The sequence below is a fragment of the Ovis aries genome, chromosome 3, assembly GCF_016772045.2.
Source record: "Ovis aries strain OAR_USU_Benz2616 breed Rambouillet chromosome 3, ARS-UI_Ramb_v3.0, whole genome shotgun sequence".
NCBI lineage: Eukaryota > Metazoa > Chordata > Mammalia > Artiodactyla > Bovidae > Ovis > Ovis aries.
Window position 1 is genome coordinate 3,720,549 of NC_056056.1, and position 11,973 is coordinate 3,732,521.

The following is an 11,973-nucleotide window of genomic DNA, read 5'->3' on the forward strand; positions in this document are numbered from 1 at the left end:
CCCATGGAAAAGAAATGCAAAAAAGCAAAGTGGCTGTCTGGGGAGGGCTTACAAATAGCTGTGAAAAGAAGAGAGGCGAAAAGCCAAGGAGAAAAGGAAAGATATAAGCATCTGAATGCAGAGTTCCAAAGAATAGCAAGAAGAGATAAGAAAGCCTTCCTCAGTGATCAATGCAAAGAAATAGAGGAAAACAACAGAACGGGAAAGACTAGAGATCTCCTCAAGAAAATTAGAGATACCAAGGGAACATTTCATGCAAAGATGGGCTTGATAAAGGACAGAAATGGTCTGGACCTAACAGAAGCAGAAGATATTAAGAAGAGGTGGCAAAAATACACAGAACTGTACAAAAAAGATCTTTATGACCCAGATAATCACAATGGTGTGATCACTCACCTAGAGCCAGACATCCTGGAATGTGAAGTCAAGTGGGCCTTAGAAAGCAACACTACGAACAAAGCTAGTGGAGGTGATGGCATTCCAGTTGAGCTATTTCAAATCCTGAAAGATGATGCTGTGAAAGTGCTGCACTCAATATGCCAGCAAATTTGGAAAACTCAGCAGTGGCCACAGGACTGGAAAAGGTCAGTTTTCATTCCAGTCCCAAAGAAAGGCAATGCCAAAAATGCTCAAACTACCACACAATGGCACTCATCTCACATGCTAGTAAAGTAATGCTCAAAATTCTCCAAACCAGGCTTCAGCAATACATGAACCATGAACTTCCAGATGTTCAAGCTGGTTTTAGAAAAGGCAGAGGAACCAGAGATCAAATTGCCAACATCCGCTGGATCATCGAAAGAGCAAGAGAGTTCCAGAAAAACATCTATTTCTGCTTTATTGACTATGCCAAAGCCTTTGACTGTGTGGATCACAATAAACTGTGGAAAATTCTGAAAGAGATGGGAATACAGACCACCTGACCTGCCTCTTGAGAAATCTGTGTGCAGGTCAGGAAGCAACAGTTAGAACTGGACATGGAACAACAGACTGGTTCCAAATAGGAAAAGGAGTACGTCAAGGCTGTATATTGTCACCCTGCTTATTTAACTTATATGCAGAGTACATCATGAGAAACGCTGGGCTGGAAGAAGCACAAGCTGGAATCAAGATTGCCGGGAGAAATATCAATAACCTCAGATATGCAGATGACACCACCCTTATGGCAGAAAGTGAAGAGGAACTAAAAAGTCTCTTAATGAAAGTGAAAGAGGAGAGTGAAAAAGTTGGCTTAAAGTTCAACATTCAGAAAACAAAGATCATGGCATCCGGTCCCATCACTTCATGGGAAATAGATGGGGAAACAGTGTCAGACTTTATCTTTGGGTGCTCCAAAATCACTGCAGATGGTGATTGCAGCCATGAAATTAAAGGACGCTTACTCCTTGGAAGGAAAGTTTATGACCAACCTAGATAGCACGTTGAAAAGCAGAGGTATTACTTTGCCAACAAAAGTCCGTTTAGTCAAGGCTATGGTTTTTCCAGTGGTCATGTATGGATGTGAGAGTTGGACTGTGAAGAAAGCTGAGCACTGAAGAATTGATGCTTTTGAACTGTGGTGTTGGAGAAGATTCTTGAGAGTCCTTGGACTGCAAGGAGATCCAACCAGTCCATTCTGAAGGAAATCAGCCCTGTGTGTTCTTCAGAAGGAATGATGCTAAAGCTGAAACTCCAATACTTTGGCCACCTCATGTGAAGAGTTGACTCATTGGAAAAGACTCTGATGCTAGGATGGATTGGGGGCAGGAGGAGAAGGGGACGACAGAGGATGAGATGGCTGGATGGCATCACGGACTCGATGGACATGAGTTTGAGTGAACTCCGGGAGATGGTGATGAACAGGGAGGCCTTGCGTGCTGCAATGCATGGGGTTGCAGAGTTGGACACAACTGAGCGACTGAACTGAACTGAACTGACTAGATAGACCTTTGTTGGCAAAGTAATGTCTCTGCTTTTCAATATGCTATCTAGGTTGGTCATACTTTCCTTCCAAGGAGTAAGTGTCTTTTAATTTCATGGCTGTAATCACCATCTGCAGTGATTTTGGAGCCCCCAAAAATAAAGTCTGACACTGTTTCCCCGTCTATTTGCCATGAAGTGATGGGACCAGATACCATGATCTTAGTTTTCCGAATGTTGAGCTTTAAGCCACCTTTTTCACGCTCCTCTTTCAGAAACTTTCATCAAGAGGCTTTTTAATTCCTCTTCACTTTCTGCCATAAGGGTGGTGTCATCTGCATGGCTTACCTGACCCAAAAGAAGTACAGACCAGGACTCGAGTCCATGGCCAAGCCTGTTCTCCAGCTTTATTCCCTGAGCCAAACGAAGCAAACAACCCATCCTGAAGAATGGATAGCCGTATGTGGTCCAGCCACAGCGGTGTACCTTCATCCATAAAAGGAATGTGGTTCTGCCACACCTGCCACATGGATGAGCCTGAAACGTCACGCTGGGTGAAAGAGGTGCACGAAAGGCCACGTATGATACAACTTCACTGATAAGAAACGTACAGAGAAGGTAATGGGGGATATCCAGGTGTCTCCAGGGTGGTCTCCAGGATTCGGGGGTGGGGGAGGAGGAATGGGGGAGTGATTGCTCATAGGGTGAGGAGCATTTCCAGGGCGATGAAAATGTTCTGGAATGAGGTGGTGGAGGGGGTGAGGCGGGGAGGCTGTGCCTCCCAGAAGCAGGTGAGGGGCCCCCTGGAGTGTCTGAGCCTGACGGGGAGCAAAGGTGCCATGACCCGTGCTCTCTGCTGGCTGCTGTGGCCTGGGCAGCCCACTACCTATGGGCTGGGACCTCTGGAGGCTGACCCGAGAAGTAGACGGGGTGGAGGTGGGCGAACCCTGCAGGGCCAGCCCCTTGGGTGTGGGTCTTCTCCGCCTGCTGAGTGCACGGTGAGGCCTTGGACGTGCCATGGACGCTGATCCCGGTGTTATGCCCAGTGTCCGAGTCCCCAGAACTGAGAGAATAAAATGTCCACAGCAAAGCAAAAGCATAAAGGGGTTTATTGCTAGCTTGAGCTAGGGCCCAAGTCTCATCCAGCACAGTGGAATCTTGACGAGGGCCCTGAGCTCTGAATCACAGCTGCTTATATACAGGCAGTCCTTTGTCTCAGCAATAGTGTAGTTGGCGTGTGGTGATTGACTCAACCTTGGGTCATCGTGGTGATTGACTTAACCTTGGCGTCATCGGGGGGGACCTTGGTGTTATCGGGGACCTTGGTGGGGCTTCCCAGAATTATGACTCATGCTCACAAGAACCTGAGGCCTAGGCCTAGTGCGGCCTGTTGAGCCTGTCATGGCTCAGGTCAGGTCCCAACACCCGGTTTCCAGGGAGAAGAGCAGCGAGATCCAGAAGATTCTCCCCGACACCTTCAAACCAGAAGTGCGGGTCGGGCTGCTCCTTACATGGATGAGGTGCTGCCATGTGAGTGACCGGGAATGGACGCAGGCTGGCCGCCCCACGCGGTGTGCAGGTGGGAAGGAAAGGCTGGGTTGCCCCACCCCTGGGGGGCCTCGGGGGGGAAGGGCAGCGGCCAGGAGACCTTGAGGGTCAGTCCAGCCCGTGGGGCCGGTTTTGTTTGGGTGCCACTCCTCAGCCTCCACGCCAGAGCCAGGTCCAGCTGGGGACAAGCTCAGTGGTTGATGGCGGGACACAAGCCCCGGGACACAGCCTCCTGAGGTCCTCCTGGTCCCTCCCGCGGGACACGCGCTTACAGGATTCTGTTCAGACCCTGCTGCCCCCAGCTCATTTTGCCCTGACCATCCTCTCCGTAGCCCCTGGCCCAGCGCAAAGCTGGACCCCTCCAGGCAGGCCCGGGGTTTGAGGAACGCATGACGCTGGGGCAGAGCCGCGCTTGGTTCCCAGAGAAGAGCGTTTCCATGTGGGCCCTGTGACCTCTCCCCAGGAAGACAGACCCCTAAAACAGTCTCCGTAGAAGCTGAAGCTGGACACAGGGCCCCCCTGCTCGGCCCAGGTTTCTCCAGGTGAGGTGGAGGGAGGCCTCTTGGGCAGGTCTGAGCAGGACTGTCACCAGGCAGGTCCTCGCACCCCCACCACAAGTCTTAGCCCCGAATATCAGGACTCTGAGCCCTGGCCCTGCCAGCTCCCAGCCCCTTCTCTGCCTCCCTGGGGAGAGCCAGATCAGAGGGGACCCATCGCTTAGGGACAGGTCAGTACCAAGTGGACAGATGGTGCCCGGCCTGGATCCCAAGACAGGAGCCCGAGGACCAGGCAGCCTTCACCGTGACCCCCGGTTGGACTCCCGGCATGATGGTCTTGCACTGTTGAGGGGACAGTGGGGCCAGGAGAGTTGTCACGACAGAAAGTGGACGTATGCCACCAAGGCCTGCGATGGTCTGGGCCCCGGGAGCCCCCACATTGATGACAGGCTCACACCGAAGGGGGACCCCGGCCCAGCGTCTCCTTGTCAGCAAGGAACACTCCGAGTGCCTGAAACCTGGTATCTCCACGTGGGGCCTGCTGTGTCCAGGAGGGCCTGGGAGAGCTAGCACCCCCACTGGGGACTGGGGGGACATGAAATTCGGGGAATCTCACCGACCCTATGTGGAGGGACCCCTTATCCCCAGTCTCCAGGGAGGCTGGGCTGGGATCCGCCTCCCACCACGAGAAAGGAGACCCTGGTCGCCATCGGCTGGCTGTCAGGCGGCATGTTGCCAGGCCCCGGGGGATCGGGGGAAACTGCGGGGTCACCGTCAGAAGAGGCCAGAGGTCCCTGCTGATGCTGGGACAGCCCAGGGACAGCGCCTGTGTGCAGCCAGGCCTGGGTGGGGGGACCAGCAGAGTCGTCCGGGTCTGGGGCCTAGTGTCGGGCCATCCTTGTCCTGTGCGCCTGGGCCAGCCTGGCCCCTCTTACTCCCACCTCGACCTCCAGCTTGTGGGGGCCCGGGGGCTGGGCGATCCCCACCTCACACGTGTCCCCACCTGGGCCTGGGGCTGATCCTGACACTCTCACACCTTCCCCAACCACAGGACCACCCAAAGCCTGTGCTCCTCGGCATTAGACCCCTCATCCCAACCACACAACCACCCAAACCTGGGCTCATAGGTATCACAGCCCTCCCCCTAACCACAGGACCACCCAAACCTGCGCTCCTGGGCATTAGACCCCTCCCCCAACCACACAACCACCCAAACCTGCGCTAGTGGGCATCACATCCTCTCCCATCTTCATGACCACCCAAACCTGAGCTTGTGGGCATCAGACCTGCAGAGACCACCCGGACCTCGGGCAGAGCTGCCAGCACCTGCTTCTCCCGGGACCCCCAGGCCCATCGGACAGAGACACACACCACGGGGACCCAGGACACAAGCGGGTCCTCTGGTCCCTCCTCAAGGCTTCCACCTCCCTGTCCTCCCCTGGGGACACTGAAGCCTTTTATTTGAAGCCAGGAGAGGGGAGGCAGGGCTGGGCGAGAAAGCGGGGCAGGAGAGTAGGGGGTAGGGAGGCCCAGGTTCCAGGGGCTCCTCCCATGTCCCGCAGGATGGCAGGTCCTGATGGCGCTGCCGGGGGCTGCTGTGGAGCCTGGTGCCCCCTGCCCTGGAGAGGAGGGGAAAGGTCATGGAGGAAGGGGGCAAACGGGGCTCTCCCTGCCCCCAGGGCTGCAGCGTGGGGAGTGGAATGCACCCGCCACCGGGGGCACAGCTGAGCGGGCACAGATGTCCTGAGTTATCCAACAGTGAGCCCTGAGCACAGAGAAGGTGCCTACGTGCGGAGTGCAGCCCAGGAACAGACCCTGCAGGGTGGGGCCGGCCGGAGGAGCCCTCAGAGCAGAGACCCCCCCCTCCTGGCCATGCGGGGTCCCTCTTGCCTGCCCTGGGGAGCCTGGTGGACCCTGACACCCCACTGAACCGACCTTCGATTGCTTCAAGGACCACTCACCCTAGTCACTTTCAGGCTTGCAGCTTTCTATAGAGACAAACCCAGGAGTGAGAAGACGCCCCACACAGGGGCCCAGACCCCTCACCGCCTGTAACCCAGATGTGGGTCACGGAGACCCAGAGCGGGGTCCCTCGGGGCTCTCTGTGACCCATCACAGCGCTGATGTCTCCCCAGGGAGGGGCTGGGGAGGGGCGGGAGGGGACGGAGGGAGGGACCCAGGGCGTGAAGAGGACGTAGAGGGGACCCAGGGGTGCCGCAGGGCCGGCCCCTCACCCGTCTGCTCAGGTGTGAAGATGTCCTCCAGGGACAATCCCTTGCGCTGTGCGAATTTCTTAAAAGCCTCCAGAGCCTCTGGGTTCACATCGGGATTCCTACCTGCAGGCCAGGCGCCCGGTGAGTCAGGCCTTGGGGGACACCCGGAAGCAGGGTCCGTCCCAGCTCCCGGGGAGGGCGCAGGGCCGGAGGGCTCAGCCTGGGGTGGATGCCGAGCAGGTGCGGAGGAGACGGGCCCCTCCCAGCCAACAGGTCCCGGGGAAGGAGGTGGGGAAGCCCTGGGGGACACCTGAGTCCCTGGGGGCTCCGGGGGAACCCAGGCTGGATCCCAGAGCCACCTGCAGGGTCAGACCCCTGACCTGGAAGGGCTTCTCTCCCAGAGGAACTGCGCTGCCCTCTGACCAGAGAACACCGGCCGTCACCCCCGTGAGGGTCCCTGCCCCAAAATTCCTCCGTCAGCGCCTCCTGCCTCCCCCACGCTGACCAAGCCCTGGCCCGAGACCCCAGGAAGCGGGACTTTGCATGTGCAGTGACCCCTGCAGGCGGTCAAGTCCCAGAAGGAGCCTGGCCTGGCTGCCCGGGCCGTGAACTGTGCTGGGCGCACACGGACCACGTGGTCTGTATTCTGGAACCAGGAGTGGCCGGTGCGGTTCCCCCGGCTTCTGGAGGCAGAGGCCTTGGGGCGGGTCAGGACACGGGGATCCGAGGGCAGGAGGGGGACCCTCACCTATGAGCTTCCCCACGCGGACCGGTTTCCCCTGGCGCTGGCCTTCGCAGTAAAGGACGCAGTGGCCCTCGACGGGCAGCTCCAGGATGTACATGTGCTTCTTGCCGCCATCTGTGGACGGACAGAGAAAACGCGTCTTGACTGTCTCAGTCCCTGACCTGGACATTAGAGAACATACTGGAGACCACAATAAGGAGCTTTCTGGAACATTCGGACTTCTCGACACCCTAGCCGTACTCAGCTCCCTATCATCCAGGGACCCCATGGACATGCTGCTGCCAAGGCCCAACCTTGGGGAAGAGCCTCCTCCTAGGAAAGTCTCAACAGGAGGTGCGGAGTCAGAGAGGCTGGAGGGTTTGGATGCTTGGCTGGACCCTGCAGGCTCCAGCAGCTGCCTCGCGTGCTTCCCCATCCTGCACCTTGCTTCCCCGTGGAGTGGACGGCCAGGACCACCCAGAGGAAGGTGAGGGGTCCCTTCATCCTGCTGTGGACACACTTGTCCCATCTGGTGTCTGCTGTCAGGATGAAACCCCTGGGAAGGGAGGGGTCAGACTCTGAGTGGGGTCAGGGTGGGGACCCTGGGCAGCGAGGCCGCCCGTGGGGAGGGCGAGGCCGGGGCTCTGCTTGCGGGGCGGGGACGGGCAGGGACTCACTGGAGCTGTATTTGCCAGGCTCCCCGGTTGGCTGCATCCTTGCTGTCTTCTCATGGCAGCGGGCCTCCTTCCTGGGACACACGAAGAGCAAAGGAGCCACGCTCCGCAATCACGCCTGGGCCCACCCGAGCTCGCCTGGCACGTGGGCCTCTTGCCCAGCGTCCGCCAGATGGCACCGTTGACCCCCGCCTCCTGGGACTTTTTCCCCTCAAGGTCCAGGAGATGCAAATCTTAGCAAACACTGCAACCTGGGTGGGAAGAGGTGTCCTGACAGGCGCTTAAGGGGAGGGGAGGGGACCTCAGTGCAGTGGCGGGGGGTGTGGCGACACGCACCGGAAGGTGAAGCTGAGCTCCAGGTCCCCACCGCCCAGGGCCGTCACCGTCACCGGGGACACCTTCCTGGATCTCGTCTCCTTAGGCAGGTCCCCGTCAGTCACTATGGCCTTCACATACCAAGTTCCTGCGATCTGAGCAAGGCGGGGCTGTGAGCCTCCTGCGTGGGGCAGGCCAGGTTCGCGTCCGCACCCACCACCTGCCTCCCCCAGTGCAGGCTGGGCTCCAGCACGTCTGCACCCCGAGTGTCGGTCGGAACAACCCGGCGTGCGGGGCTCCCAGTGCTAGACAGAGGCAGGATGCCCATCTTCTTCGGGGAGCAGTTTCCGCACCTGATGTGTCTTCTCTGCGGAGGGTGCAGCCGTGCCATCGGGGGTCCCAGGAGTCGCTTCCCTGGGCCCTGAGCTGGAGCTGCTCCCCGGGCAGCCCTGGGCTGAGCAGGGGCTTGACTGAGAGGCGGACAGAGAGCCCCCTGCCCCCCGACCCCTTCCTGTAGGGAGCCTGGGGCCAGGGCCCTCCTCCTGAGACGGGCCTGGTCACGCGGCCCCCACGGGTCACTGCCTTCCCCTCCACCAGGCTCACCTTCTGGGGCTCCAGAGGGCAGGATGGGGGGTCCTGGGCCCTCAGGGCGGCGAGCAGGCTGAGGGCAATGGGCAGGAGCAGGGCCTTCATCTCTGGGGCTTTGGGCTCCGGCGGGTCTGGGGGTCTGGGGAAAGTTGTGCCGGCTCCACACGAGGCGGCTGTTTATACCCGGAGCGCCTGGCACGGACCCCGCCCCGCCCACCCAGCACCCCTGCCCAGTCCTCGTCAGGGGTGTGTGTGTGCTCAGCACTGGAGTCTGAGGGGCGGGTGCCCCAGAGTGAAAGACACGCAGTGCTGTCCTGGGTCCGCCTCCGGAGGGTGCTGGCTCACAGACAGCCGTCTGGAGGACGGACAGCCGGGGGGTGCGGGGTGAGGGGGCCGCTCATGTCTCTGCCCTGAGCCCAGAGCGAAGGTCAAGGCTTCCTCCCCTCCTCCACCGCGCCCCTCCCGGAGCCCTGGGCTAGGATCTTAGGCACGCTCTCTGGGAGCCTGCTGAAGGGACTGAGCTTCAGAAGGGACGCGCAGGGTGTGATTGGTGGAGTCCCAGGGTCCCCAGAACTGACTTCTCACACACCTGGCACCGGTGCCCTGGCTGGTCCCAGGCCTGGGAAGCAAACCCCAGATCCTCGTGGGGCTGGGGGCGCTGGTTTATGACCTGGGGTCAGTCTGGATATCTCCTCTTCAGAGTGTCCCACCCTGGGGCTCCAGAGGAGGAACCCAGCCTCCCAGCCCCTCACTCCGGACCCCGAGGCGAGGCTGGGTTTCCAGGTGAACGCGTGCTCTCCTCCCAGCGGGGCGGCTCGCTCCTGCACACGAGGGTTCACCGCCCATCTGCCCTGCTGCACCTGTAGTTCCCCAAGGTGGGGGCTCCGGCCACGTGGTAGGCGGTCACAGGATGTTTGTGGCTAAAAGAATAAACTAGTGACTGGGTCTCTGGGGCCTCAGAGGCTCGCTCTCTGAGGGGAACCCATACTTCTGTGGCTCTGGGTCCTATGAGCCGTGGGAGGACCCATGAGTGCCGGCCCCTGGGCACGTAGGAGGCTCAGCAAACCTGGGCTCTGCCTTGCACCCTCCTGCCTGGAGTGGGACCCACACTCATGCCACTCCCTGACTTCTTTCATCCTTCCAGAGCCCCGACCACCCCGGACCTTCCCCTCTCCCACCAGCTTTGACCCCTGTGTCCCCCCAGGACAGGCCTTGCATCCTATTCCATTTGGATAAACGGGCTGAGTAAGGTGCAAACCAGCCACAAGTGGGCTGGGGCTCAGGGGTCCAGGCTGAGCCTCCCTGCGCCCGGCTCCATTAGCCTCAGCGCCAGCTGCCCTCTAACGAGATCCTGGCTTCCCTCCTCCCTGACCGTGTGGGTCCTGGGTCTGAGTCACCTGCTCTGAGACCCACGCTGACCCAGGCCCCACAGGCAGGTGCTAGGGACACACAATGGCTTCTTTGTGCCTTGTTGGCCCAAGGCTGGACACGGCTGTAGATGGTCCACCCCAAGTACTGGCTCAATAATAATGATCAGCCTTTCCATAACCCCCAGGGGCTGCACGGAAGGGCTGGCGGGACCCAGTAATTACCGCATCTGGGAAGGAACTGCTAAGCACAAAGTCCACCCTCCCTGGGAGCGGGAAAGGGCGGGGTCCTTACTAAGGGCCTGACCTTAGCAAGCAGGCTGGTGTCTCCGGATCATGAGAGAGCTTTTCCTCTTCCCTGTTCTCCTGCACGTTCCCCAGAGAACCTGGATCTGGGTTATTACCTGAGAGTCCCTGATCTAAGCATTTATGACAGTGACAGGCTCCATTCAGGCCTTGAGGAAACCCTGGACACAGGCAGGTCTCCCGGGGAGAATGGGGTGCCTGCCCCCGCCCTCTGCAGGGTGCGACCCAAGCCCTCCAGGCCCTCCGGTCCTCCTCCACGGAGCTGTGCCCTGGCGGGCGGAACCCAGCCCAGGTGTCCAGCTGTGTTCTTCCTGGATCCTGGAGGGGCATGCGCGGGGGTGGGAGAGGAGGCTGGCCGTGGGGCTGCAGCTGGCTCCACTCACCACCCCTGGACAGCGTCTCAGGGCCTGTGGTCAGAGCCGCCCTGAAGCTTCAGTTCCAGAACTGACCAGAGCGGATTCCTGTGAAGCCTGAGCGCATCCGCACTGGAGCAGGGCTAGCGGTGACCGTGGGACTGAGCTGATGCAGTGCGTGGCTCCTGCACTCAGACCACCTTCCTGCCTCCACTCCTAGCACCACTTCTTCTGGGCCTCCCCAATACGCATGGGTCATAGCCGACGTGCAGGTGAATGGACACGCCCAGTCCGCATGGAGCGGAGCTCAGGGGCTACATACCTTGGGCTCCTCACTCCACAGTGAGACAATCTGACGTGATCCCACCCATTTCTCAGAGGTCCTCAGGAAGACTGAGTCCCAGTTGCCCACAGTGAGAACCTTCTCATTGAAACTCCCTTTATTGCGTTTTCTACCTCCCCATCTGGGCTTCCCTGATAGCTCAGTTGGTAAGGAATCCGCCTGCAATGCAGGAGACCCCGGTTCAATTTCTGGGTCAGGAAGATACGCTGGAGAAGGGATAGGCTACCCAATCCAGTATTCTTGGGCTTCCCTGGTGGCTCACCGGGTAAAGAATTCGCCCGCAATGTGGGAGACCTGGGTTCGAGCCCTGGGTTGGGAAGATCCCCTGGAGAAGGGAAAGGCTACCAACTCCAGTATTCTGGCCTGGAGAATTCCATGCACCATGTAGTCTGTGGGGTTGCAGAGAGTCAGACACGACTGAGCAAACTTTCACTTTCACCTCCCGGTCTCACCTGACCTCAGATTTCTGGCTTCTAGAACTGGGAGAGAATGGAACTTCCCTGTTTATGCTGCAGTTTGTGGCAATTTGTTACAGAAACTCTAGGAAACAGACACAAGCTCTACCATTAAATATTCTGTCAAAATATGAGGACTAAATATGCAAAGTAAAAGACAAAGATGGCCAGGGTGGATTAAAAGTCATGATACAGCTACACGCTGTTTTTCCAAAACCTACTTCAAATGTAAAGTAGTTGGAAGTTAAAATGCAGAAAAAAGTAAAGTACTTAAGATCGCTAGCTGATTCCAGTGCCAGCTGTGAGTGGGCTGCCTCTGTAACCCAGCACCCGTCCCCCATGGCCAGCTCTGCAGTGACAGAGCCGGGCCAGGGGCATTCCTCCTTTGCTCCTGTCCTGAGTTAAGTTCTGTTGGCAGGAGGGTGAGGATGAAGCGGCTTCCTTCCTGGCTCCAGGGTGCTTCCATTTGATCCTTCTTCTTTCTCCTGCTGTATGGCTAACGGTGGCAGCAAGAAGGGATGTCCACAGCCACTCACCGCACTGAATACAGGGGGATGCCGCCCCCTGTATTCAGTGGCACCCCCACCAATGGGTTCCCAGTGAGTCCTGTAGGCGCTCCAGCCTATCTGCTCGGAGGGGAGAGGGCCCTCCTGCTTGCTGGTCTCAGCCTGCATTTCCCTGCCTGCTGGCC

General features: G+C 58.7%; 1 protein-coding gene across 1 annotated transcript; it reads right to left on the reverse strand.

Annotated features, from left to right (window-relative positions):
- Positions 1-5,387: 5,387 nt before the first annotated feature.
- LOC121818984 (odorant-binding protein 2b-like) lies at positions 5,388-8,576 on the reverse strand. The gene is made up of 7 exons (XM_042245485.1): positions 8,474-8,576; positions 7,892-8,025; positions 7,559-7,629; positions 6,906-7,016; positions 6,179-6,280; positions 5,906-5,932; positions 5,388-5,563 (listed from the first exon to the last, which is right to left on the reverse strand). The coding sequence occupies exons 1-6, from the start codon at positions 8,561-8,563 to the stop codon at positions 5,907-5,909; spliced, it is 534 nt and encodes a 177-aa protein (XP_042101419.1). The 5' UTR covers positions 8,564-8,576; the 3' UTR covers positions 5,388-5,563; position 5,906.
- Between the last annotated feature and the right edge of the window lie 3,397 nt (positions 8,577-11,973).